The following is a 27,124-nucleotide window of genomic DNA, read 5'->3' as shown; positions in this document are numbered from 1 at the left end:
CGGTGTGTTGCGGGCAGGGCGACGGCCTACCTCGCAGGCGCCTGCGGCCTGACTCCGAGAGTCCTTTTCGTCGCTCTGTCTCTCTCGCACTCCGAACGGAACAATGATTGAATGTGTCCCCCGCCGCAGGTCCACGTCGTCGGCGGCCTCCACGACCTGGCCAGGCGGTGATGCCGCCCAGGGTGGCCAGGGTCCAGAGGGAAGTCCCGGTGCCGGCGGAGTAGCCCGGCGTAGCTCCGAGCACCGCGTCGACCGCCACCGCCATGGCCGTGGCGCCCGCACGGTGAGACCGTCGACTGATTCCGGGAGTCGTTTCCGTCACCCTGTCCCTCAGGACGCCCCCTGAGTGCGACAGAGACAGAGCGACGAAAACGGCTCCTCGGAAGGAGCCTGCTGATGCTGCAACCGGAGCGTGTGCTTGGACCAGGCCTGCGCCGGGCGCTGCAGGTCCAGGGCCTTCCGGGCGCGGCCCCGTGGTGCTGGAACCCATCGTGCTGCCCCCGGAGGCGGCGCAGCTGGGCCCCCCCACGCCCCCACCCCCGGGGGCGGCGGCCACGCGCAGGGCAGCGCCACTGCGGCCCCTTCTGCAGCGACCGGTGAGGAAACGGACATCGCTTTTATCCGCCGTCTCGCTCGCACCCACAGGGCGTTGCGAGTGGGTGCGAGAGAGACAGAGCGAACACGCACGGTGATGGCGCGCAGGCCGCTGCGGGTGCCGGCGGGGCGGAGCCAGTGGGGTCGCCCTGGTGGAGTCCGGACAGCGACGACGAGGATGACGGCTGGCTTGACCTGGAGCGTGACCTGGAGCGCACCCTGCCGTCCGTGCTGCAGCACGGGTCGCCCGACTGCCTGCCCATGGACCACACGCTGCCGCACTTGCTGGTGAGTAGCTCAGGAGACCGGCGGAAGCGGGCAAAATCCCGGACGGGTTTTCAGCTCCAGAGTCGCTAAATGGGACTTGATCCGAACGTGTGGCCCCACCAATGGATTGCTCTCCGAACGAGGAACCCATTGGTGGGGTCACACGTTCGGTTCGAGTCCCATGTAGCGACTGTGGCTCAAAACGCGTCTAGAGTTTTGGCCGCGGGCGCCACTGTCGGCCACTGTGGGACGGCTCGCGAGAGGCAGAGCGACGAAAACGCCTCTCGGAATCAGTCTGCAGTGGAGTGTACTTGTTGCGCGGACTGCCCCGCAGCATATTGTTTTGGTGTTGGCGAAGACGAAGACAGATGGTCGCACAGACGAAGACAGATGGTCGCAAAAGGTTGACGAGCAGAGGCGTCGCGCGTCGCCGTCGACGGTGGTAATTTTGCTACTTGCGCGCGTGCGACGACCCCCTCCCCTCCCCCTTTTCCTCCGAGCAGATTATCATCACACAGCCCGCGTGTCGTCCTCGACGGGGTTCTGACGGCCGAGGCGGGGCGGGGCGGGGCGGGGCGTTGAGGCCCGTGTCCGTGCCAGTGTCACGCCCGAGAGCGGGCGTGCACGTGCAAACACGCTCGGCATTGGGGGCCACACCGCGCAGCACCGCGCACAGTGGGCCAGAGGACCGGTGGCGGCGGCCAAAACTCTAGACGCGTTTTGAGCTCCAGAGTCGCTAAACAGGACTCGAACCAAGCGTGTGACCCCACCAATGGATTCCTCGTCCGGAGAGCAATCCATTGGTGGGGTCACACGTTCGGCTCGGATCCCATTTAGCGACTCTGGAGCTCAAAACGCGTCTAGAGTTTTGGCCGCCGCCCACTGTGCCGCGTGGAGCCAGCTGATCCCTCGCCTCTCTCGCACTCAAGGGGCGCGCCGGTAGGGGCGCGAGAGAGACAGAGCGAAGATACAACTCGTCATGGCGCCGGCAGGTGGTGTTCCAAAGCCAAAGCGGAACGAACATAAACAAAATGCCGCCGGACCGTTTCTGTTGTTGGTAGTGGGGCGACCGCGGTGCCAGAGACCAGGGAGCACGCGACGTCGCGACCACGCGCGCTGATGCATCCAGCCCAGTCCTATCGGCCCGTATCAGGCGGACGGGGCGTGACGCTCAGGGCGGGCGAAGCACGCGCCAGCAACGGCACACTCGCTCCGTCTCTCTCGCACTCGCAGGGCGCGCCGTGCTCCGCGGCGGGTGCGAGAGAGACAGAGCGACGCGCCAGGACGCGTGCGTCACCACCGTTCCAATCCGGACGTTGATAATTATTCATCCGGCGGCGACTTTGTTCACTTTGTTGCAGCAGCGCTGCTGTCTGGATTTCCGATGCGCGAGTCACTGCACGGTGGGCCAGAAGACCGGCGGAGGCGGTCAAAGTACCGCACGCGTTTTGAGCTGCAGAGCCGCTGAATGGGACTCGATCCGAGCGTGTGACCCCACCAATGGATTGCTCTCCGAACGAGGAACCCATTGGTGGGGTCACACGTTCGGTTCGGGACCAACTTAGCGACTCTGGAGCTCAAAGCGCGTCTAGAGTTTTGGCCGCCGCCGGTCTTCTGGCCCACGCCGGAAAGCTGACTTGGAGACTTCTTAGCCATTACCGCCTGCGAGGTAGGCCACCGATCCGTCACGCGACGCACCGGCGTGTTGCGGGACAGGGCGGCGGCCTACCTCGCAGGCGGCGTGGCTCTGTCTCCTTCGCACTCATGGAGCGTCTAGCACAGGAGGGAGCAAGACAGAGCGTCGGAAAGGCAGTCACCTCGCCACTGCTAAACAAGGAAGTTGAACGCGGATGGCGATGGCGGCCGGTCGTAAGGGTTCGGTGCTGGGGTCCGAGGCAGTGACCAGAAGGCAGGCCGGGGGCAGGCCGGGGGAAGGCCGGCAGGCGGCCCACTTGCAGGGACAGGTTCCTAGCCTCGCGCGCCTCGCGATGCTCCTCGTCGAGTAGAGTCTCGCTAGCGAAGCTCCGCGGAGTGGCCAATACCGGCGCCTCGCCACTACCGCCCATTTTGTCGCTCTGTCTCTCTCGCAGCCCTACGGCACGCCCCATGAGTGTGAGAGAGACGGCGCGACGAGAGGCTGCAGAGCACAGCCAACCTCCAGCCATGTCGTCAAGTCTCCACGTTTTTCAAACTTTGTGAGGCTTTACGCGGCGGGCGGTTGCTCAGAGGCTCTGACACAGACGCAGCCCTGCCGTCCCGACCAACTGCGCGCGTTATCAGGCCAGCCAACCTCGCCAAGATAAACAGTCAATTGCCGCAGTGTAGGCTGGCGCCGGCGCCGGGCAGCGCAGGGTGGCGGAGTGACCCAGTGAGCAGCTCCACTCATTTCGTGTCGGAATGTTGGCGGGCCGAGCTGACGTGCGTTTCGTCCAATGCGATGATGGTGGCAGCACTGCACAGCCTGAGGACGGGCGCACGCGGCCGAAACTCCAGACGCGTTTTGAGCTCCAGGGTCGCCAAATGGGACCCGAACCGAACGTGGTCCCACCAATGGATTGCTATCCGAACGAGGAATCCATTGGTGGGGTCACACGCTCGGTTTGAGTCCTGTTTAGCGACTCCGGAGCTCAAAACGCGTCTAGAGTTTTTGCCGCCTCGCCGGCCTTCTGGCCCACTGTGCATTGCGCAGTGTAGTGCAGCCAGCGCGGCTCAAAGTAATACTCTGCGGTGCCTTCGGTTTGACGACGGCAGGCGGCCGAGGGCGGTCCTGCACGCTGCGCTTTCGTCGCTCTGTCTCTCTCGCACTCCAGGGGCGTCCCGTTGGGGCGCGAGAGAGACAGGGCGACGGCCTGGCGGACAACCTGCAGCCCGGCGCCAGCCGCCGGACTGCAGCCGCTCCAGCCGCTCCGGCGCGAAACCGGAAGTGCTGGAAAAGCGAGCGACTAGACGCTCAGTTTGGTGAATCCGGCGGAGACCGGCAAAGCAGAAAGTTGCCGTGCGGAGAAACTGGAGGCTGGTCCCGCGCGCGCGATTGCCACCAGAAAAAAAAACAGCAACAACAACAACACCACTTGGAGGAAAGGAGGGGTCTGCAGCCGCGCGGAGTGCACGGAGGAGTCACCACACATAAAGTCATCATACTGTTATCCAATGCGAGAGCCCATCATTATCCACCGCACGGAATGCCTGGCGCGCCACGGCGCCTGTAGCGGCAGACAGACAGACAGACAGGCAGACAGACAGACAGACAGACAGACAGAAAGACAGACAGGCAGACAGAGAGACAGAGAGACAGACAGACAGACAGACAGACAGACAGACAGACAGACAGACAGACAGACAGACAGACAGACAGACAGACAGACAGAAAGACATGAAATTGTACAAACGTTTGACGTGGCCGCTATTCGTTTTCCTGACTTATTCATCCCCGTCTCCTCTTTTATGCTAATGACCCTGGTTACCCTGTGGCTACACGGCGCCTTTCTCTCTCTCTCTCTCTCTCTCTCTCTCTCCTCTGCTCCGACGGAGCAGGTGGACCACATCCACATCAGCATCGACATCCAAGTATCGGGCAGGGCACGGCAGCAGGCTCATTCCGAGAGAGAGAGAGAGAGAGAGAGAGGAGAGAGAGAGAGAGAGAGAGAGAGAGAGAGAGAGAGAGAGAGAGAGAGAGAGGGCACGGCAGGGCGGTTCGCTGAAATCCGATATGGTAATGTATTCAACTATCCTGCCTGCCGCCGAGGGCCTGCCAAGATCACGCACCACGGCCTATCCTCGGTCGCCGCCGTCCCCGCTCACAAACGCCACATTATTTTATCAGTGATTTGAAAAGATTTTTACGGTGCGTATTTTAGTGTGCGTTCGAGAGGTGCTGTCGCAATCTCCGCTCATAGTTTCGTGGAAACGATTTTTTTTGGGCCCCAAAAAAGGGGTCGATGTCTCGACGCCATGGCGTTCACTTGACTGTACACGCCCCGCGGCCCGCGGCCCGCCCTGCAGACTCATTCCGGGAGTCGCCTTCATCGCGCTGTCTCCCTCGCACCCGTGCGGGACGCCCCGTGAGTGCGAGAGAGACAGAGAACACCTCTCGGAATGAGTCTGCAGGGCCCAGGCCCAGGCCCACCCACTCGCGGGGCGCGGCGGCGCGTCAAGGCGAGGCGACGAACTCGCGCCGCCTAGAATGTGTCATGCGGACGGAAGGCGCGCACAGTGGATTTGCCAGAAGACCGGTGGAGGCGGACAAAACTCCAGACGCGTTTTGAGCTCCGGAGCCTCCATCGGTCTTCCGGCCCACTGTTGGCCGACTGGTACTATCCTTGCGCGGCCGCAGCGTTGTAGTGTAGTGGTCACAAACCGACGGGGACAACGACAACGACGGAACAACGACTCTCCGGGATCAGTATGCTGCTTTTGCAGTGCGTTTACGCGACAGGAAAAAGCAAAAAAGCAGCTGCACCACCACTCGATCAGTGAGATGACGTTCCAATCGGGGGGGGGGGGGGGGAACAACCTTCCTTGTGCGATTCGCCCCGCCCGATCCGCTCCGCTCCACTATTGTAGTGGAAATAGGGTACGCTACAACGGCCAGCCAGGAGACCGATTCCGAGAGTCGCTTTACGTCGCTCTGTCTCTCTAGCACCTATGCGGGAGGACCCATGTGCACGAGAGAGACAAAGCGACGAAAACGACTCTCGGAATCAGCCCGCTGGGCCCTGGCACTCTGGCAGGCACCACGGCGGCTACGGGTACCTCCGCTGCTCGTGGGTGGGGCCAGGGCCGGCCAGGGCCCAGCAAGCTGACGACTCCAAACAGTACCGCCGTCTCTCACGGGCCGTTCCGTGTGGGTGCGAGAGAGACAGAGAGACCTTGCAGTTCAGGGGAGTTGGCGTACACGTACAGTGGGCCAGAAGACCGGTGAGCCGCTAAATAGGACTCGAACTCAACGTGTGACCCCACCAATGGGTCCTCGTTCGGAGAGCAATCCATTGGTGGGGTCACACGTTCGGCTCGAGTCCCATTGAGCGACTCTGGAGCTCCAACCGCGTCTAGAGTTTTGGCCGCCTCCACCGGTCTTCTGGCCCACTGTGGGGCGGCATGCCCTTACAGTGTGTGAGCAGGAAAGGGCCAACGAGGCGCAAAGACAGCGCTCTTGTTGCGCGAGGTGAAAGGGCGGCCCACACAGAATCAGAATGGCACTGCTGCAGGTCTCGCTGCCAGTCGACTCAGTGGGAACGGAATATGCATTTCGCCGAGAAAACGCAACGCCAGGGCCGAGAGAACAATCCGCGGAACCGCGAGCGCGTTGGGTTGCCTAACACGCCCGGCGGCGTGGCGAGGCTGCACGAGGGTTTGCCTACCCACGCGGCGTTCTGTCGCTCGGCACACGGTGGGTTGCCTGCCCGCGCGGCGCACAGTGGACCAGAAGGCCGGTGGAGGCGGTGCAAGTACCGCACGCGTTTTGAGCTCCAGAGACGATGAATGGGACTCGAATCGAACGTGTGACCCCACCAATGGATTGCTCTCCGAACGAGGAATCCGTTGGTGGGGTCACACGTTGGGTTAGGTCCCTGCTTTGCGACTCTGGAGCTCAAAACGCGTCTAGAGTTTTGGTTTGACAGTGCCGTGGTGCGTGTTGCAGAGGCAGGTGTCCGGCACCGAGGACCTCGCCTCGCTGCGCTCCATCAAGCTCCGCGTCATCGGCCGCGAGATGAGTCTGCAGCGGCTGTGCGTGTACGTGCCCAACCTGACCGAGCTCAACCTGGACGGCAGCAGCATCGGCTCCCTCAGGTACGCGTGTGGGGCTCCAGAGTCGCGAAACAGGACTCGAACCGAGCGTGTGACCCCACCAATGGATTCCTCGTTAGGAGAGCAATCCATTGGTGGGGTCACAGTTCGGTTTGAGTCCCAATTCGCGACTCTGGAGCTCAAAGCGCGTCCGGGATTTGGACCGCCTCCACCGGTCTTCTGGCCCACTGTCCCGATGGCTCTGCCTGCAGGGAGCTGGGCTGCGGGCTGTCGGGGCTGCGCGTGCTGCGGGTGACGCGGTGCTGCCTCGACTCCCTGGACGGCACCTTCGGTCTGTCGTCGCTGGCCGAGCTCTACGCCGCGTACAACCGCGTGCAGGACGTCGGCTACCTCGCCTGCCTCTCCAACATCGAGCACATCGACCTGCGCGGGTGAGTGTGTGCATCCTCATCGGACTCGAACCGAACGTGTGACCCCACCATTGGATTGCTCTCCGAACGAGGAATCCATTGGTGGGGTCACACGTTCGCTTCGAGTCCCATTCAGCGACTCTCGAGCTCGAAACGCGTCTAGAGTTTTGGCCGCCTCCACCGGTCTTCTGACCCACCGTGGACCGCCACTGAGGTTCACTCGCGTTCTCCGACTTGTCCCGCTTGCAGCAACCGCGTGCACGACATCCGGTACGCGGGCTTCCTCACGGTGTGCCCGTTCCTGCGCGAGCTGGTGCTGGCCGAGAACCCCTGCGCGGCCAAGCCCGGCTACAGGGCGGCCATCAGGGAGATGCTGCCCGCGCTGCCCACCCTGGACGGCGTCGCCCTCTGCAACTACCAGCAGGACGGTGAGGGCTCGTCGCTCTGTCTCGTCGCGCCTGCACGGGACGCACAGGGGGCCAGAAGACCGGCGGAGGCGGCCAAACTTCTGGAAGCGTTTCGAGAACCAGAGTCGCTAAATGGGGCTCGAACCGAAAGTGTGACCTCCCGGATTGATCTCCGAGCGAGGAATCCATTGGTGGTGTCACACGCTCGGTTCCAGTCCCGTTTAGCGACTCTGGAGCTCAAAGGGGCGTCTAGAGTTTTGGCCCCTTCACTGGTCTTCTGGCCCACTGCTCGAGAGGGTACTTGTTCTGAATCTGCAATCTTCTGAGCAGACGACACGGACTCAACGTCCACCGCGTCGCTGTCCTTGGGCGACTCCACGCCGGCAGGCGGCCAGGCGGCCGCCCAGGACGGGGTGGCCGATGATGAGCACGAGGTGCAGGGCGCGGAGGAGGAGGAGGAGGACGCCGTGGAGCCCAAGGACAGCGGGCCCAGCGGGGCGGCGTCCGAGGCCGAGGACTCGACGAGCAGCGCGAGCAGCAGGGGCGGAGCGCGGCCGGCCGAAGTCACCGCCGCCACACTGTGGGCGGGGGTGCTGCGTTCGTCGGCCAGGGCGGCCAGCGCGGCCGGAGAGGTCAGTGGCGCACAGTGGGCCAGTGGGTGTTGGCGGTCAAAATCTCGGACGCGTTATGAGCTCCAGAGTCGCATAAACGGGACTCGAATCGAGGTTACCCCACCAATGGATCGCTCTCCGAACGAGGAATCGGTTGGTGGCGTCACACGTTCGGTTCTGCAGAGCATTACCTTCACTGATCGAGTTGTCCAGGTCGGCGCCGGCCCGCGCACCGGGCCGCTGCTGGTGCCCCGGCCCGCCACGGCCTCGTGCGCCACGCCTCGCCGCCCGCACCGCCCCCCGGCCGCCCCCTCGCGCCCGTCCACCGCCGTGCCGCGCGCGGAGCCGGCGGAGCCGCCCCCGCCCCCGCACCAGGACCACGGCGACGGCCACAGCCTCGGCCACGGCGACGCGGACGCGCCCAGCCCGCTGACTTCGGGCGGCGTCGTCTGCGGGAACCTGTCCCTCGCGCTGCGGAGGGTCAAGGCGAGGAGGAGGGAGGCGTGGGGACAGCCTGGCGGCCAGGACCGCCAGGACGGCGGCGACCTGCACCCGCAGCGCGCCAGGAGGGGCAGCAGCAGCAGCAGTGGCAGCTGCAGCAGTCTGTCGTCGTCGTCCTGGCCCGCCAGCGACGCCGTCACCCCCGTGGACGCCTTCACCGAGGCCACGGACGTGAGTAAGGAGTGCGCCTAGCCGCCAGGCTTGCCTTGCCGCACGGGGAAGACCCAAGTCCCGGACCGCGTCCCGGACGGTAGCCTCATTCAGAGAATCGTTTTCGTCGCTGTCTCTATCGCTCCTTTTCGGAACGCCTCATGAGTACAAGAGAGACAGCGATGAAAACGAGTCTCGGAATCGGTGTGCAGTGCAGCGGCAAATGAAGTTGGGTCGCCTCGCTTGCAGGACAGCCCCACGCCGCCTCCAGAGAGGGCAGGCACCAGGCAGCCAGACAGCGACACTCTACTGGCGGCCAGTCGCAAGTGGAGAAACGCTTACCACCAGTACCGCACCGCGAACCAGTGAGTCGCAATCATTTCACTTCCCGTTGTACTTTGGAACAGTTTGTAATTGGTGCTTCTGTGCGCACTCCAGGTTGAAGTGGCAAGATTGCGAAGGAAGTGATCAAGAAGGTTAAAGACTAGAGTCTGCTGGCTACACCATTGCCAGCAAGTTATCTAGCTCATTGTGAATAGAGTTTTAACTGCTGTGGACAAGGCCTCAGGGCTATGAGTGCAATCGCTCTCTCTCTCTATCTTTGATTAGTTTTAATTGTAGGGTATGAGGTGAAGAAAAAGAATAAAGATAATTAAAGCTGCCACAAAAATTTTATTAGCATGCTGACTGAATCAAGTTTGCATTAAAGCTCACAATCCACAATCCAAGTGTCTTCATTTATAGAAGGGATGATTTGTCCATCCAGAGATAGTATGCTCAAACCATAGAATATGGTGCAATATTAGGTCAAGGGTTCAGTTACTAAGAAAATGACGTCAAGTAATGAATAATTTACTTCACTGTACTTCAATCGATCCAAAGCCTTTCTCATGAACAACAAAAGCCTCTCATATCATGGCAATACACATCTAAAAATTTCTGTCAAAAGAAATGCATAACTGAACCCTTTTACAAATGCATTGAATACAGTTGTAACAGGAATTGTGTGAATGTCGCAACAGGAACAGCACAGCTTAAATGACGTTTACACAAAATTCAGTGTAGATAAATAATTGAGTGACCGAAGTAGAAAGTGCAGCAAGATAAACTGATACAGCTTAGCTACGATCATTTGAAACTTGCTTCGTAAGAAATACTGCAGTTCAACCAAGGAACTAGAGATGGAGGACAAAATGTGCAAATGCAAGGAAAAGGACAAATCCAGTGACAGTGGACTAAAATGAGTCAACAAAAAAAAGAAAACATTCAAAACAAAATCAGCTAACAACATTGCACAAAACTTGCAATGAGTGGACAAAAAAAAAAAACACGTCAACAACTATTAAATAAATAAATAGTTTAAGTGTAGTACAAAATATGAAATGTTATTCTTAACATATCATCATAAAATGGACATGCAACAAGATATGTCCATACACACAAATAGAAAGAAAGTATTTAATTTGGCTTTAAAGATTAGCCTAATTTTTTAGATCTTCGGGAAACATAAATCAAACCCATTATCATCATCTGTGGATACCAACTTTATGAAAAGTATGAACGGCTCCAGAAAATTGGTTAGGAGAACTAAGAACATACCATGCATACAGTTGGTATCTATACAGGAATCTTCTCATTTATTTCTTTTCTTACAAAAGGAAATAAGACACCTTAGGGGATTGAGGAAACAAGTCTCTTGTCATAAGAGATTCTATCTTAAGTAGGATCATGATGAACTTTATGAATATTATATTTAATAAATTATTCACAGGAATGTCTACAGGAAAATTGAAACAAAAAATTCAATAAATAAAGTCTATACAAACATTGTACTCAAATTGAAAGCAGTGAGATGAACACAAAAAACATAATAAAACTGTCCTTCAAAACACATTGAGCAAACAAAACTGAGATTAACAAAAGGAATGTCAATACAATGCGACGCAATCTCAGTACCCTTTGGTGTTGAAGCTTTGAGGCTGTTTTCTAAAAATAAGTAACCGGCATCTTCATGTTGGAGGAAAGATTTTCAGTTTGTCGTGATCTCATGACAATATCCAATTTAAGATACGGTCCAGCAGGTATTGCACCAAGTGTGAGACTGCCCCAACTACAGCAGTGCTGCAGCATGGCTACAGATGCTAGGATGGTGGGATGGGGATGACAGGTTCCAGCACAAAGTCCATGGCTGGCATTCCACCATGCTTCAATATTATCTTAAGCAAAATCAAGATAAATTTCAACTTCTCTTTTTAAATGAAAGAATTTAAAGAAAAATCTTTATGATTTCATGCATGACTAAAATAGTCCTGTAACAGAACTTTCACAACAAAGAACAAACAACTTTCATTAAAAATACTTAGGTCACAACCACTCATCACCACACTAGAACCACACAAGACAAAGAACACTTAAATTAGTGTGCATTAAATAAATAACTATTTGGTTTCTTCAGTGAAGAGTATTGACTATCATATGCTTGTTTGCTCTCTAGCTGGTACCGGGCCAAGTCCAAAGTGAGAGAGAATTATACAGCAGATCAATACAAATGAGTTTCCAGTCATTTCATCACTAAGTGATCCTTTCAACTGCAAAGCCAAGTGGAACAAGCATGTTAAAGATACTGATAAGTCTTGCAGCAATGAACACGATGATATTCAATGTAAAATACAATAATATCGAAATTGAACTGTTCACTAACCAGAGAGTATAACATAAGCAGTGTTGAGCAACAAGTGCAAGTTAAGTACATTAGAAAATGTATCTTCACATTGCGTGGTTTTGCATATGACCTATCTACGTATTCCAACCTTACTAAACATTCTGTGAGCAATCAGTTCGTGAAAACTAGCTACATTCTATCGTATCAGACAGGTTAACTTAACATCAGGCTATAAATGGACCTTACCGATGGACGGAATCAGTTACAAAGGCACAGATACAGACTGCAATCAATTACTAGGCACAAAAGTAATACTTGAGCAACACAAGCAGATCAAAAACAAACATTAGAAGTATCTCTGACTAAATCTAAAACCAGATCAGTTCAAAAATAGTAGTCTACCAATAAAAATACAAATGACTGCGCATGTTGATGCTTAACATGAATGTTCAAAAATATAAGTTTGCATAACATTCAACGATCACGTGCAGTGAAAATTTTCTTTTCATTACTTTGGAATGCATGTATAAAAGAATTCAAAACGATTTTACAAAGATTATGAGACTCAAAATCATTACAAAGGACGGAATGTATTGGCCCAGAAATGTTTTGTTACATTCTGAAAAGGGTTTATGAAAACATAAATTTTTTTATGACCCCTAACTTTAATAGGGGCAGACTATTCTTTGACCAGAGGGCCAAGCAACATAAGATCAAGTATTCCATTTAGACTTTCACTTCAAGTATATTTTCATTAGGTATTCTATACCTGATTTACCTAAAGGAAATAACAATAAATATCTGTACACATAAGGTGCAGAAATTTTTAAAAACTAGAAACTTCCTCAAGACCACAACATAAATCTTTCATGCACTTTGTTATTTGACTAGAATTCGATAAATTAGGCACAGAAAAGCAACATAAATAAATCCAAGCTGCAACAAAGTTCAGAACTAAATTCTACAAAGAAACACCATTTTAGCAATTGAGCTATACTTTCAGAATACATAAGCTGTATCTGCTTTAGTTCTTCTTGGTATTCCGATCTTGGCCACACCTCAAAAGTCAACTGAAGTGCCAAACTAAAGTGACGGGGAAACAGTGCATGAAACGTGCATACTTAGGTGAATATACTCATTGATGAGATTTACTGAGCAGGTGAGCATTAAAGTCATAAACTGAGGAACACTGCTCACCGCAAATATTACATTTCCACGGATTTGTATCCGAATGGCAACCCTTATGCATGAAATACAAAGTCTGGTCAGGAAAGGCAATACCACAGAAGTTACACTGAAGCTTCGGATGGAGCTGCCATGCTGGCGTGTTATTAGCTGAACTGGGATCTGGAGGCGGCCCACTCAGAGCTGGACGATTTACAGGTAGCAGTTCGGGTCGTGGTCTGGATGAAATAAGTCGTGGTCGTTTCCCATCATCTCTCAGAAGGCTCTTGAGCGGAGATACCTGATTTGACCAAGAGAATTTGTTAGATATTTTTATTACAGCCCTTTGAATAATATAATGGTATAGCAAAAAATGAAAAGATAGGGGCTGTACCTTAATTAGCCTTGTTGAATTATTGATTCCTGCTGAATCTTTGCAGGTAGTGAGATTGACTGCTCCATTAGTACCTCGCTTATCGTCATCTCCTTCCTCGCCACTGCCACTGCCACTGCCACAACTGGCAGCACCAATAGAAGCATCACTGAAATTTTCTTGTTTAACTGGGAGAAGTAAGAGCGATACATCTTGTGGAGGAGAGCCGTTGGTGATGCTGTTGCTTAGACCAAGGTCAGGCGAATCCCTCCGTACCATGGGCAGGGAGCTTGTGTTGACTGCAGACAAACTGGCTGAGTCAGCAGACTGAGGTGAGCTTGGGTCTCCACTGACATCCCCACTCCCATTGGCATGCTCATTCTGAAACAGAAAAAAAAACAAACCAAAGTAACAAAGGGTTAGTAAGTTTAATGATGAGATGTGATGATGAAATAAACACCAAGTTAACACATAGTGTATTTTACCTGGCCCGGAGAGTAGGCACCGGGCGGGTCGGCCATCGAAATTTCAACATGAGGAGTCAGAAAGTGCATTGGAGGTGTGCTCTCTCCAGACTCGATAGGACTCGCGACCAAAGCACCAGCTATGGCACTGCCCAGAGTTGCTCCTAAGCCGCCATTCACCCCAGGATTGCCACTTGTTTCAATACCCAAAGATGGTCCTGGGTTATCAAGATCAATTCCATGCCTAAAACATCAGAATCAGTCATTGAAAAAGGAAGAAATAGATCACAATAGAAAAGAAATAGGAAGCTGGTCCTTCAGACCACTAAATCTACTGACAAACAAAAGAAAAGTACATACCTATTAAAAAAATGAACTCTCAAACTCTTCATGGATGGTGCTTGGAAAGAACATAATGGACAAGATTTGACCATATCGTGCTGACCAACATGCTCATTTTGAAAGTGAGCTCTCATGGCAATTTGTCTCTGGAAACCACGGTGGCAGATTGGGCAATGATAAGGTAATGTTTTAGTGTGTGTAGTAAAATGTTCTGCCAAATGGTCTTTCCGAAAAAACCTGAAAATTCGAACAATGCATTTCACAATTACTTTTGATTGAGAACAATTTAAAAAAAGAAACAACGGATTATCAATTTGAAAAGAAGCAACTAAGATCTACACTGAAACAATACCTTTTCTGACAAACTCGGCACTCATAAGGTTTTACTCCAGTATGCCTCATCTTGTGTCTCCTCATGTTGGCTCCATTAGAAAATTTCATGTTACATACATCACACTCAAACAATTTGCGATTATGGCGGTCGGGTGAAGTATCACCACCTTCGACAACTTGGCCTGGCAAGATAGAAAGGAGGAAATGAGAATCACCAATGCCACCAATACAACAAATCAAGAAGCATTTCGAGTACAGCCACATACCTTCACCATTGCACTCAGATAAATGTGCAATGAATGTTATCCTATTGGGGGTATCAAAATCACACCTCGCACAGCGTAGTAGTCCTGATTCGCTGCAGTCATCATCAACCACATCTTCCCCTCCAGAGTGTCGACCATCAGACTCCACACAGGCATCAATTGTCAACCCCAGGCCGTGGCCAGGACCCGGCCCGGGGGCTCCACCACCACGCATCTCCACTCCAGTCATATTCACCTGAACAATAACAAACCCACACTGCAGTTTACTGAAGCACTTGTCAGTTCAAAAAGCTGTTCAATACAAACTGAACAAGAAATAACACACAAGCACAAAAACACAGAAATAAGTGAAGTGGGAACTAACAGATGCAAAGGTAGGCAAAAAAGGCCACAAGGGATTCATGTTGGCCAATCCAATCAGTCAGCACAGGCAGAAAACACAGTGGCTCCCAATGCAACAATCTTCCTCAAACACGGAACTTGAACTTTGATACTGGTCAGGGGGAGCAAGGGAAAACCCTGCACCGCCTCCACACCTCAGCCTCAGCAGACAACTGGCAGGCCCAGCCGGTCCAGCCCAGGCCTCCGGGTACCCCGGTACAGTCCCAACACAAACTTGACGGCCGGCACGTCCCGCGGCCAGCACTGACACACTGACACTTTGAGACGTCGGCAGCCTAATCGCGAAGCTGTGTCTTCTGGTTCTGGCTAAGGACGTCGTCCTTGTCCCCCCTCCCACCCCGCTGGTTCCTCCCCCACCCCTCCCGCGCCGGACCAGCCGGACCGTCCCACCGCTCACGCCAACGCCACAGCCACCCTGTGGCCTGCTGCCTGACCACCACATGGTGCCCTGACCCTTCCACCCTCCGCCGGCCAGCCGGCCAGCCCGGCCCGGCAGCCAGCGTGCCCCCTGCCCTGTCCTGACCTGTCCTGTCTTGCCAATCCTATGACCTGTTTCAACACGCCCGGGAGAAGGTGCCTTGCCCTCTACCCTCCTCTCCCCTGGCTGCCCCCGGGCATACCTGGAGTACCAGGAGCTGGAGATAAGCTGCACTTACACAGCAAACAATAAGGTGTCTTTCACACTGGCCAATGACAGGCTCTACCTTTTTTAGCAACATTTGGGAATGCCTGCAGGGCCAATTTTTGAGCGGGGTGCATTGCAGGCCCCCTGGTCTGTGGAAATATTTACTTCATTTTGCCAACTGGCAGAAAACTTGTGAAACGAAAAGAATCTCAGGGTAAGGTTTTGGGCTAGCGCATGTGAAACACTGCGACTATCGTTTGAGCCATAGAGATCAAAACCCAAAGCAGGAAACAGGTTAAAAGAGGCTGAATATGTCAAGTGCAAGGTGCGAATGGTCACAACAGCAATGTAAAATCCAAACTACCAAAGCACGAACGACTACTGCATGACAGTTCTGAAATACATCTCGCCTTTGATCAAAGCGGTCTCTGACTGTGCAGTCTACTTAGAATACGTGACATGTTTGTGTCGAAGCCATGCAGGATAGTTCACATGAGTGCATATACTACCACAGGGCTACAACAGAAAAAAAACAACTCAACAACCAATGTTGAGGAACATACAACCCAAAAACTAAAAGGATGGCAACGTCAACCTACATAACAACTAACTGACACACAGGCAACATCAAACATGAGCGCAAGTTTTGAAATGTTTACAGCATCAACCAACAAGTACACGCTGTACTCAGCAACCGCAAAAGTATTTGAACACTTGCATTAACAAGAAAAGACAGCAAAACTTACAATACTATCAAAATGCCTCATATTGTAACCTGGGTCAACAACCACAACACGCTGGCAGGGCAGCACGGTTTACACGTTCGTCGAGCATATCACAGTGGAAACCACAAAAAAATCAATATTTGCAGGACTAGGAAGAAATGCCTGTGCGCTCCGGGCCCTGCCGCCAAGTGCGGCATATGTAGGTTATCCAGCGTGATCAAAAACCGGACTTTCGACTTGCGTCCCAGTTTACCGTTAACTTTCCAAAACCCGACTTGCTATTTACGTAATTTTGTGAACGCTTGGCAGACGACAGGTCCCTCCTCCCTCTTCAAAAATTGTGATTTCCCTACAAGCAAATACTCACATTTTGCAGAGATGACAACGATTCTCCAGCCTGGCATTTGTCAAAACAATATCGAATTTCCAGGTCTGAGCCATTGGCTTACGTATCACTTTTCAGCGTGCATTGACCTACCGGAAATGCCAAGCTTCGCATTTTTGCTGTCAGCAAAACCAGACGACACACTCTAACGCTTTATTCACATTGAAGTTTGTCCGGTCTCTGTGTATGAGAAATTGTGTTACGGGCTAAACGTTATTTTCAGTTGAACTGCAATCAGTCATCTTTCACTGGACACCCCCTCCACCTCTCAACCACGGTGGCCATATTGATCTTTTAAATATGAAGAGAAAGGTGTGGTTATTTTCTTTTTAAGAATTATGTACAAACATAGCTGATTTGAGGTGAAAATTGTAGTAGTTATAGTTATGCTGTCGGGGGCAGATCACTCAACGCGATAACATCATCCAGTGGAGGCTGAATGTACCAGAAGGTTAGTAATGTCTTACATCGGTAGGCTGCAGACAGCGCTCAGCGCTCGGTGTCACCCTACACCAGCAATATTGTTCATGCAGGACCGCATTTTTACCAAATTATGCCTATTCTCCCCCAGAATAAAGTATTTAGTGGTCTTTCCCCTGGTCTGCTCTACTTGGAAATTTGAATTTCTGCACCATCATTGTTGTTGATCTGGTACGACGTCGCCACGGTTACATCTTGCTCCAATTTAATTAAATTTCGTGTTTTTGCGCATTTTTAAACTCGTAAGTTCTTTTGCCTTGCGACGTGGTCTATTGGAGCTTTTTCATTCAAACGCTGGCCTTCTTGCGGCCACTGCAGCCCTCCAATTAAGGTCATTGTAACCCACACTGTTCTACTTGACATTTGCTTTCCTGAGGCTCTGATTAATATCTTGTGTTACCTTTCAACATAAAACAGCAGATTATATATTGCTGTTTTTCCGTTGTTTTCGAAGCTTTTGAAGAAACCCTTTCACATTACCTCTCTTGCGTTCATTGATCACACCTGGTCCTGTCCAACTCTCCATCCATTTCATGAATTAAAATTTCCATTTTATATTTTTGCATGTGTTAATATAAATTTCAAAACATGAAGTGCTTTTCGTATGTTTTAAAGCTCTGCATCCAGCACTCTAAAGTACACTGTTCTGTTTCAGAAGTGTTGCTCGATGTAGAATGAGCAGTTGGACTGAAAGAATGCATCGGCGGGCTGCTACATTCAGCAACGTGGTGACATCTTGTGGACACCCCACTGTTGCCTTCCCTCATAGGCTGGAGAAGTATGTATCCTGTGAAATGAATTTGTTTGGATTTTTCCTTGGTGGTTTACTTCAACGTTCATGTCTACATTTGTTTTAGGGTGAAGTTTGGTGTGCACCTGGATGAAGTGTGTAAGAATGACATTCCAGCCCCATTACTTGTACTGATACTGAAGCTCAACAAGGAGGCCCCTTTCAAGAAGGATGTTTTCCGAGCTCCTGGTTACCAGGTTTGTTGTCGATCTGTAGATTTATTTTCTGTAAATTGTTTGTTAACCCATTTTTATAGCTGTTGGTTTCTATTGTCTGTAATTAATGATGTTTGATTGTTTGTGTTTTCTCTCCTAGGGCTCCATGAAGAAACTGTCCCACTTCCTTCAAGCAGGCCGCCTAGTAAACATAGACAACTTTTCTGTGTATACCATTGCGTCCGTCCTAAAAAAGTTTCTACGTAAAATTCCTGGTGGTATATTTGGCCGCATCAATGAGCAACGCCTATTTCACATAATAACCTTGGAAAGTATGGAGGAGCAACGCAATGAAATTCATAGGTTTGTGAAGTTCTTAATGATAATGTACTGTAGTGCTTATGAAGTTTGACTTTACTTCATGGTATCATATTTGATTGTTTTTATTTGCCTCAGGCTTATTACATCAATGCCTGTGCATACTCAACGATTACTTGTTCTTCTTTTTGGAACATTTCGAGTTATTGCTACTAATGCAGATCGTGCAGGGACTGGAATGACATCTGAAGCGTTGGGTGTGTCTGTTGCTCCCAGTTTCTTCCAAAGTTGCGTCAGTGATGGCAAAACTGCCAAAATGGAAGATGTCTTAAGGTTCAAGGTATGTATTCATGTCTAATTTCTTTTTAAGATACGTGGTAATATTGTCATCTACAACTATGAGTTTAGAAAGAGAGTAAATGTTTGCAGGTAAATATTCATTGAATTTACTGCATTTTGTGATTTATAGCAGTGAGCTGTAACTTGACAACATTTTAGATTGTAGGTGTATCTGTCTTGCAAATAGTGAAAATTTCTCAGGCCAACCTAAGTTGGACGTGTAATTTCAATTGCATGTTTGATGCTAGTAACTCCTGTAACTCAGCATACATGGGATAGAGTCCCTTCAAAACTGAAATTTTGTCAGGGTACAGCTCTTTGGTTTGAAGCCTGCTGGTAACGTTACATACTGGTAGTCTATTTTCAAATGGTGTTGGAACAATCTTTGCTACATTTAAATCTTGTAGATATGCTTTTATTTTTCTGATTCAGTATTACTGTACTATTATTATTTACACAAGTTTCTATTTACTGTTTTTTTTTTAATTGTACATTGTAATTGCACTATTGGTTTGGACAAATTGAGGTGGAATATTTTGCAGTTTGTAGTCTTTCAAAATTGGTTCTTGATGTATTTTTAAAATTGAATTTTGAAGTGAGTCAGGGATTGTGGACCCCATTGTGGATCCACTTATTGAATCAACTGCTCTGGTACCTCATGTTTGAATGCATACACTTTGAACCACTAATGTAGGTGTGAGGTAAAATACAAATAAGTTCATGGACTTTTTCTATTCTTTTTGCTATCCGACTTGTCAGGCTGAAGTTAATGTAAGTATGTAGGTTGTTGAAGTTTTTATCTCCTTACCTCTTCCACTTCAGACCTGTAAACTGCCTCTAAACTTAAATCATTATTATTATTAATGACAGATTTCACTTGAACTTTCCATTTCTTTTCTACCTTCTTCTGAATTTCAAATCAGAACAATTCCAAATATTTGCCCTCAGGCTACTTGCTTTAGTCAGTGTAAATACAGTATGCATGCGTTTCTACCTTCTTCTGTACTCGCCTGTTTAAGGCACTTAGACATTCAGAAAATTAGTCTTTTGAGAGATGAGTTCTTCCGTTTTGTTTATTCTTTTAGTCGGTTTTAACGGAGGCCTACGTCTGTGGGTCCTCATCTTCCCACCCTACCCCATATTTTACTAGACTGAATTTTAGATTTTAGTATTCAGAAACCTGTAAATATGTTTTTTTATATATGAGTTATTTTTATCTTGTATTATGAAACACTGTCACATGGGTGATTCTTCATTTCCGTCCAGAACTCGACTTATTAGATAAAGTGGTTTATATTTTTGTGCATTTATGAAGTGTTTCTTAACCTGTTTCTCCCATCTTGGTGCCATCAAAAGGAAAACGACTATGGTTTATATCTGGCTTGTATTATCATTGATTTTCTGCTCTTCAGGTGGCTACACGAATTATGAAATTTCTCATCGACAATTTTGGTGCAAGTAATTTGTTTGGGCGTGAAAACTATGAATTTTATGCTCGCATTACTGGGCGCATTCTCAAAGTTGAGGATGACTGGATTTTCAGTTTTAGATATCCCCCTGACTCTTTTGTTTCTCGTAAGTAGTATTCATGAAATGAAACACTTTTGCGTAGTAATGAAAACTATTTAAAGAAAAACAAACTTACAATAAAATTTATTTTAGCAATGTCTCATCAAGAAGAAAGTCAATCAACTCCTGCCCTGATTCACATTCCTGGAGGGCTTGATTCTAGTGCTGCAAGTACGTCTCTCGGCATCATCCCTGAAAATAACCTTCTTGAGAGTTACACTCGACTCTCCATTAGTCTTGAAGAAAACGGCCTATTCAAAGTAAGAAGAGAAACACTATCATCAACATAACGCCAAATGTTACTGAGATGAGTGCCTCATTGAGTGCCTTTTGTTTTATCTCTCAGGCTGCAAGTCGGTCGTCTTCAAGCTCCGCCACTGCAAGTCACCACATGACATTGGAAGAGCTCCGAGCTGTAAATCGCTATGCCGAAAGCACAAAAAGTCTCTCATATCTGCCTCAAGTGAGTCGGTGACTTAATCATTTCATACTTAAATAGTCCAGAATTTCTGAACCTTGTTAGTTTAGTTTTACACTTTTATGCATAATTATCAAAGCTTTGCACTAGTTTGTATTTGGCTTCATGCTGCTACCTTATTATTTTATGAAAGCTTTTTACTTTTGTAACCATATAGTTTTAATTCAAAATAATAAAATAATTTCCAAATAAAAACTTGCTTAGTTTTGAATATTTTCTCATCTGTTATTTTAGTGTACAGTAACGTCCTATACTGCTTGTACTGAAGTCTTCAATCCTTTCTGGTGGTGTACAATTTTTTTCATCTTGGTTTTGAAACACTGAGTTTTCGCTGTTTCACCCCACATTTGTTCTGACACTTTTTTGTTTAAGTTTGCATTCTGTATCACATTTTGTAAACTGTTTTCTTTGTAAAGCACAACAGACCATTTGTTAATGCTGAAACATGATGACAAGTCTGGGTTTGGTTGTAGCTTTCTGGCTTTTTCCTGCGGTAAGTGCATGATGCTGCCTTAATCTTTTCTTCAGACTCTTAATCCCTCATTTTACCTTCCATTCACTAACTCAGTCCAGATATGCTTTGCTAGTGGCTTCAATTTGCACTGATTGACACTGGTTGAAATGTGAAAGCTGTAGCTGTCGAAGTAAACGGAACCAGTTTAGTACTCTGTGGAACTTGTTATCCTATTAGGTAATTGCAAACTATTGATGGTCTTTTAAGCAAGGTTTCCTGAGCTGTGAAAGTCAGTAGTATCCACTTCATAATGATAATGTCTTGTCTTTTGAAATTCAATTACGGCTCTCCAATATAAGTTGCAAGTGTTCTTTTATTAAATCGACCTACTACAATATTAACCTCATCTGTTTCCTTTGAGGGGAAAAGCAAGACCATTTTCTGAGATATTAGAATAAGCAATCACTATTTGAAGCTAAAAAAATCTCGACTTTCAGGTCCATGAGCGTCAGACAGAACGAATGCGGACTCGCTCAGAGTGGTTTTTGACTCCAACTGCTGCAGCACAGTTTGAATGTGCCTATGGTGGAAGTCTTGATTCTGACCCCACTCTTCATGTTCTGCGAGGTGCCAACACCCGCTCTTCATCTTCCATCATTGGTATGTTTTCTTTAGACTTCCTCTTCCATAAAAAAAAAGGGAGGGGGTCAGATGATAACTGTTTTCTATTTCTTTCAAGGTGCAGGGTTGAGTGCTAGCGCGGAGTCGGTGCAAAAGCGTCCCAGCCTCAGACGAACAAACAGCCGCAGCGAGAAAACTCGTCATCTTGTCCACAGGAACTCAAGTAGGAGGAACAAAGAAAATGGCCAACGAGGAGCAACTGAAAGACCAGAAAGAGGCGAACGGGCATCTGGATCTGGAGACAATACACCACCCTCCGACCAGCACAACATGTCCACTAACGTTACTCTTACCTATAAACCTAGGATCTAGAGCCAGTAGGCGTTTCACGATTGTGTTCAATTTTTTGCAAGAGCAACTGAGGTGTTTAAGTCTGCATATAAGAAATTTCACGTTATATATTGTAAGCCTATTATAATGTTAATTCTACAACTGCATCTAAGATAAGCTCTATGCAAAGCAAGTCCTAAATACATTTAAGGAATCTTTTACACCTCTTTGGAATACCAAAGATTTTATATATTATTTTTTAATATCTGTAACTGACGTTGGGGCGTGTTTTTGTATTTCTGCGAGTGACCAATGTTTTCCTTAAAGCCTTAACTTTAAAGCTTGGCTGCTTTTATATTCTATTGGTTCTTTTATCAAAATTTTGTATGTGTTTCAATACTCTTTTTCTTTCTAAGCAGCTCGCTGTAAAGACTTAGCGTAACGTATTATGACTTTCAATCTACCTGCAGGTTTAATAACAGGAAGGTTTGAATTGCATGTGAAAGTCTTTCTTCATCCTAAGGGTTTGCTAACTGAAACGGGATTCATCCCAATAGTTAAAGAAAACATTGAAATGCCAAAATAACGTATTAAAATTGTTAGATTTTGAAGTCCCCTTTTAGTGTACATCAACACCTGTTATGACTAAATAAGTCGCTATGAGAACATCGCACAACTTCATAATAATCAGTGTTTCTCAGCAAAAATTTGTCTGTCCAAAGTAACAGACTCTATTTCTGAAGATTGGCTTTTGTAATATTTTTCAAGTTATTAGGCCTTAACCATTGAAATTGTTTTGCAATTTATATTCCTGTGAGCATGTTGCATAGTTATCTTTCCAAAGGAATGCTGATTTTTATTTAATTGAACTTGATAAAATACTGCCCATGTTTAGCAAAGGTGTTTTAGGTTAGCACTTTGGCCCTGAAGTGCAATGTCTCTTCTCTTTTGCCTTTATATACAATAATTCTCATAGCATTTAACTTACCTAGAGGTGTTGATGGTGCTTGCAGTGCCTGGAAACCAATCTAGACCATTGGCCCTACTTAATGGTATTACAATTCTTTTTCACTCGTTTGTCCTGGCCATGTTTGGAAAAGCCGTCATGTGCTGTTGCCTTCTCAGCTTCAAATATGGAAGTATTATTAAACATGTTAATATCTTATTGAACACCTTACCTTGTGGCTCTGGCTATTATAATACTCTGACTGTTAACCAATTTCAATCTATAGATTATCAATCTGTTATGTTATAGAAAGTATGTTTATGGTATGTGTTATGTGTGTATCAATTTTTATTTTTATATTTGTACACTTTATGTCCGTTTCCATTTTAAAAGTAAATTTTAAATTTTCTTTTTCTCTCTGTATTGGCTTTTTGTAGTCCTTCAGTATGTTTAACCTCGGTTACAGCTGCAAAGACTTTTGACTGATATGAGTTTGTGCTCCTCAAAACATTTTCATAATTGCATATCTGAAGATCTCACTGTATTCAACATTGTGCTACAACATGTACTATCATTTACATGCAAAACAGCAGATAGAAAGAAAGGACAATTTCTTCTTCTCTTCTCCAATGAAAAAAAGTACTGTCAGTAAAATTTGCATTTATTTGTTAAAAAAATTTATTGTGCCACATTATTTCAAAATGTCAACAGGGATGCCTTTTTTTGCTCTCTCTTTTCTTCCTTTGATGCATTTGTTGGAATCATTCCCCTAATTAGTCCTTTTGCTGTTGCTGCAATCTATACCAAATGTAAGTCATGTTACAGCAACGTTTAGTTCAAAATGTTACCAAATATGTGATTACCATTATATGAATACCTGTATTTTCAATTTTTTTTGAGTTTTTCTTCAAATGTGGGATTGACCCAAAATTGAGTCAGAATACTTATTTGGTGTGTATCAAAGTATAGATGTATCTGCAGGTACGGCATTCTAATTCTAGTACTGCTTGTGACTGGTATATGTGGCAAATTCTATTGCATAGGTTTACTTCCCGAATGTTTGTCTACAGTTAAGTATAAAGTGACAATAGATTGGTTGAATCTTCTGAATACGCTTCCGGCCAAATATCTGCCAAAGAGTTGTTCATATGTGACTGATTTATCATGTTCCATGTTAATTGTGATGAACATTTTGACTGGGCTTATTGCCAAATCAATTCAAAATTTTGTCACTCCAACAGCCTGCTAAATTGGATGGTCGCATCACCTGGATTGTCAGTAGAAGTGGTTTCAATATAAATAATATGTGCTTGTATTGTAGTATACTGTGCAATAGTAATAGTTTAGAGTGAAGGCATGGATTGTGTATATTTTGTGTGTATTCCATCCGCTTAATTCAATTTTTGCTAATTTCATTTCTGAAGTGGCTGTATTGAAAAATTCACTTTCATGTCCAGGTGTATTGCTGTGCCAAATTTATGTTATCTTATTTCTTTTTGTGAACTTCATATTAAAACTCTTATCATTTCACTCATTGTACGTGGTAGGTTAATAATATTATTGCTTCAACTGCTCTCCACAGTTGTTATAGATTTTGCTATATAATGATGATAGAATATACTCATTTGCATGATATGTGTACACAGTATTAAAAACTGCCTGTGAAAATTGTTTTGTTCAGTGTATGTGGGAGTTCTGCTGAAAAGCCTTATGCTAATTATTGTAAGAGAGCCTATTACGCTACCTCTCCCCCTCTCTAAGTACCAAGAAGTAATATATTTATATGTTGCTAAGTGCAGAAGTACACCACAATTATCCTGTATTAGTGTTGTAATGGTTTCTTTACCATGACAAGTGAGTGTCTTTGACAAGTGGAGTTCCCGTAGACACGCCTAAAGACTTTTATTTAGCTATCTCTGACTCATGTAACTCATGCCTTTTTTTTTCAAATTCCATTTTTGTTGTTAAGTCTCATTGCAATTATACTCAAGGGACCATTAATAACAAGGAAAAACTAAAGAATACTGATTGAGGTCAACTGCTTTGTCATTCATTCTCAGCTATGCGAATGTGAGACTAAAGTAATTTTTTCTTGTAACCGAAGGAATTGCAATGAGACAGTTGTATATTATATTCCTTGTACATTCTTTCACAGCATTTTGTATATGATGAACAAATAAATCGTATTTGGTTTTCTAGTTTCCGTCTGTTCCGTTGGCAGTCCGCTTTTCTTCCAACAAACACGTCCGCAAAGAGGCACGGACAGTGCGCCAGTAGACCGGCCCTGGCGGCCAAAACTCTAGACGCGTTTTGAGCTCCAGAGTCACTACATGCGACTCGAACGGAACGTATGACCCCACCTATGGATTCCTCGTTCGAAGAGCAACCCATTGGTGGGGTCACACGTTCGGTTCGAGTCCCATTTAGCGACTCTGGAGCTCAAAACGCGTCCAGTGCTTTGGCCGCCTACGCGTCGTCTGGCCCACTGTGCGCCTCGATGCAGGGGCGGATATTAATTTTGCGGCGGGGGAGTGCCAGGGGCCAGGAGGGCAAGGCGGCAAGGGCGGCTGCGAGATGGCAGGGCAATGTAGTGTAGTGCCACGTAGTGCCCTGCTGCCCGGCCGCGTAATGACTGACTGTAATGAGGAATAAGTCCGATAATACCGGATAATGCCTTTCCGGTGTTTCCGGACCCCTGTCTGCAGCGAGGGGCTGCATCCAACCATTACAGCCTTCATAAAGCTCCGGGCATCGGCCGGAGTGTCGCTGCGGGGGGAGAGAGAGAGAGAGAGAGAGAGAGAGAGAGAGAGAGAGAGAGAGAGAGGCTGCAGTGCGCGGTCCAGCCGGCAGGAGGCGCCTCTAGTACGTCATCATTACTGGGGATGTTAAGGGAAGTGCCCACTCCAGTAATACACTCATTCTGAGAGAGACCGACAGAGAGAGGGGGGTTGGGGAGACGACGCCGCGCCGAAATACCGAGGCATTGGCGGCGAGGCCGAGGGGGGGGGGGGGGGGGGGGGGGGGGTGGTTGCCTACGTCGCCTTGCCTACCCCCACGGCGAGGCTGGCACGCGAAGCCAGGCAAAGCCGGAACAGAGAGGGGTGTGTTCCAGAGGCGTGTTATCGCGGCCACAAAAAAAAAAAAAAAAAAAAAAAAAGGGGGGAGAGAGAAAAAAGAAGAGGAACCAAAAGAAGACCATAAAACGCACAGATGCAAAGAACGCGTGGCTGAGCCCGCGCCCCCCTCGGACCGGGTTCGGGTCGTGGTTCGGGGTTCCGGGTTGGAGGTTCGAGGGAGTGCACGAGAAAAGGGCTGCAGTCCTGATAGGGCGAAGCGAGGCGCAGTCACGGCGCCCTCCAGCAGACTGATCTTTCCCTCTCTCTCTCTCTCTCTCTCTCTCTCTCTCTCTCTCTCTCTCTCTCTCTCTCTCTCTCTCTCTCTCTCTCTCTCTCTCACACCACGGCCGGGGCCTCTCGTCCGGGACGACACTTGCAGCCTCGTCTCCGCGGCGCGCGGCTTCCCTCCCCAAGTGTCCCACAGTGTGCCCCGGTCCCCATTCACACTCGCACCGCTTAATCACACTCGCTCCACTTATTCGGCCTCACACCCCAGCGCTAATTCGCGCTAACGAACAGGCACTACGAGATAAATATGCAAATTAGGGAGAGGCCCCGGCCGGCCGCATCGCCCCGCATCGCCGCATCTCGGCCTCGGAGAGCCTCGGAGTGGCCGGCCGGCCGGGCTAATGCTCACTATCCGTTAGTGTTACGGAGAGCGCCCCGCCCCGCCCCGCACAGTGGGCCAGAACACCGGTGGAGGCGGACAAAACTCTAGACGCGTTTTGAGCTCCAGAGTCGCTAAACAGGCCTCGGACCGAACGTGTGACCCCACCAATCGATTCCTCGTTCGGAGAGCAATCCATTGGTGGGGTCACTCGTCCGATTCGAGTCCTGTTTTAGCGACTCAGGAGCTCAAAAAGCGTCTGGAGTTTTGTCCCCCTCCGCCGGTCTTCTGGCCCACTGTGCGCCCCGCGCTCGGGGAGCCGAGCCCCGAGGAGGGGCGCGATTTGTTCCCGTCGGCGTTACGTGGTTTCTGAACGACCTTATGCGGGGCGTGGAAGAAAGGGGCGGCCATATCAGGAAAAGGCCTCCAGAAATCTCAACTGCGCGGCGCGGGGCGGCGGTCCGTGGGGACGCGGATGAGAAGTGCGTCCAC

The 27,124-nt window shown here is 48.7% G+C and overlaps 3 protein-coding genes across 5 annotated transcripts; 2 read left to right on the top strand and 1 right to left on the bottom strand.

Annotated features, from left to right (window-relative positions):
• The first annotated feature begins 747 nt into the window (after positions 1-747).
• LOC117648447 (leucine-rich repeat-containing protein 56) lies at positions 748-8,730 on the top strand. Its single transcript, XM_034390950.1, has 6 exons — positions 748-882; positions 6,503-6,651; positions 6,861-7,040; positions 7,269-7,447; positions 7,757-7,913; positions 8,667-8,730. Exons 1-6 carry the CDS (start codon positions 856-858, stop codon positions 8,728-8,730), a joined length of 756 nt encoding a protein of 251 aa, XP_034246841.1. The 5' UTR covers positions 748-855.
• A 610-nt stretch (positions 8,731-9,340) lies between these two features.
• Positions 9,341-16,562, bottom strand: LOC117647807 (DNA-binding protein Ikaros). 3 transcript variants are annotated; one of them, XM_034389770.1, is made up of 7 exons: positions 16,412-16,562; positions 14,293-14,527; positions 14,046-14,208; positions 13,712-13,930; positions 13,373-13,595; positions 12,909-13,268; positions 9,341-12,815 (listed from the first exon to the last, which is right to left on the bottom strand). In XM_034389770.1, the coding sequence occupies exons 2-7, from the start codon at positions 14,519-14,521 to the stop codon at positions 12,486-12,488; spliced, it is 1,524 nt and encodes a 507-aa protein (XP_034245661.1). In that variant the 5' UTR covers positions 14,522-14,527; positions 16,412-16,562; the 3' UTR covers positions 9,341-12,485. The 3 variants fall into 3 exon arrangements, with proteins under 3 accessions (XP_034245661.1, XP_034245658.1, XP_034245660.1); XM_034389767.1 differs by lacking the exon at positions 16,412-16,562 and adding an exon at positions 14,657-15,012; XM_034389769.1 differs by lacking the exon at positions 16,412-16,562 and adding an exon at positions 16,066-16,366 and having other exon boundaries at positions 12,486-12,815.
• A 136-nt stretch (positions 16,563-16,698) lies between these two features.
• LOC117647808 lies at positions 16,699-25,107 on the top strand. Its single transcript, XM_034389771.1, has 10 exons — positions 16,699-16,880; positions 17,565-17,687; positions 17,767-17,896; positions 18,015-18,217; positions 18,311-18,512; positions 19,924-20,086; positions 20,174-20,340; positions 20,427-20,543; positions 21,510-21,672; positions 21,752-25,107. Exons 2-10 carry the CDS (start codon positions 17,584-17,586, stop codon positions 22,003-22,005), a joined length of 1,503 nt encoding a protein of 500 aa, XP_034245662.1. The 5' UTR covers positions 16,699-16,880; positions 17,565-17,583; the 3' UTR covers positions 22,006-25,107.
• The last annotated feature ends 2,017 nt before the right edge of the window (positions 25,108-27,124 follow it).

This window comes from Thrips palmi, unplaced genomic scaffold, assembly GCF_012932325.1.
Source record: "Thrips palmi isolate BJ-2018 unplaced genomic scaffold, TpBJ-2018v1 HiC_scaffold_3, whole genome shotgun sequence".
Taxonomy (NCBI): domain Eukaryota; kingdom Metazoa; phylum Arthropoda; class Insecta; order Thysanoptera; family Thripidae; genus Thrips; species Thrips palmi.
The sequence above is the reverse complement of the archived record's forward strand: the minus strand, read 5'-3'. Positions and strand labels throughout refer to the sequence as shown.

Bases quoted from the DNA above. Each gene is read 5' to 3' on its own strand.
- LOC117648447 (XM_034390950.1), top strand. From the start codon at position 856: ATGGACCACACGCTGCCGCACTTGCTG. The intron at 883-6,502 runs GTGAGTAGCTCA...TGCGTGTTGCAG, and splicing joins ACACGCTGCCGCACTTGCTG to AGGCAGGTGTCCGGCACCGA. The intron at 7,448-7,756 runs GTGAGGGCTCGT...TCTTCTGAGCAG, and splicing joins CTGCAACTACCAGCAGGACG to ACGACACGGACTCAACGTCC.
- LOC117647807 (XM_034389767.1), bottom strand. From the start codon at position 14,695: ATGAATCCCTTGTGGCCTTTTTTGCCTACCTTTGCATCT. The intron at 13,931-14,045 runs GTATTGTTTCAG...TCGAATTTTCAG, and splicing joins TGCCGAGTTTGTCAGAAAAG to GTTTTTTCGGAAAGACCATT. The intron at 13,269-13,372 runs GTAAAATACACT...TTTCTGTTTCAG, and splicing joins GTGCCTACTCTCCGGGCCAG to AATGAGCATGCCAATGGGAG.
- LOC117647808 (XM_034389771.1), top strand. From the start codon at position 17,584: ATGAGCAGTTGGACTGAAAGAATGCATCGGCGGGCTGCTACATTCAGC. The intron at 17,688-17,766 runs GTATGTATCCTG...CATTTGTTTTAG, and splicing joins TTCCCTCATAGGCTGGAGAA to GGTGAAGTTTGGTGTGCACC. The intron at 18,513-19,923 runs GTATGTATTCAT...TCTGCTCTTCAG, and splicing joins AAGATGTCTTAAGGTTCAAG to GTGGCTACACGAATTATGAA.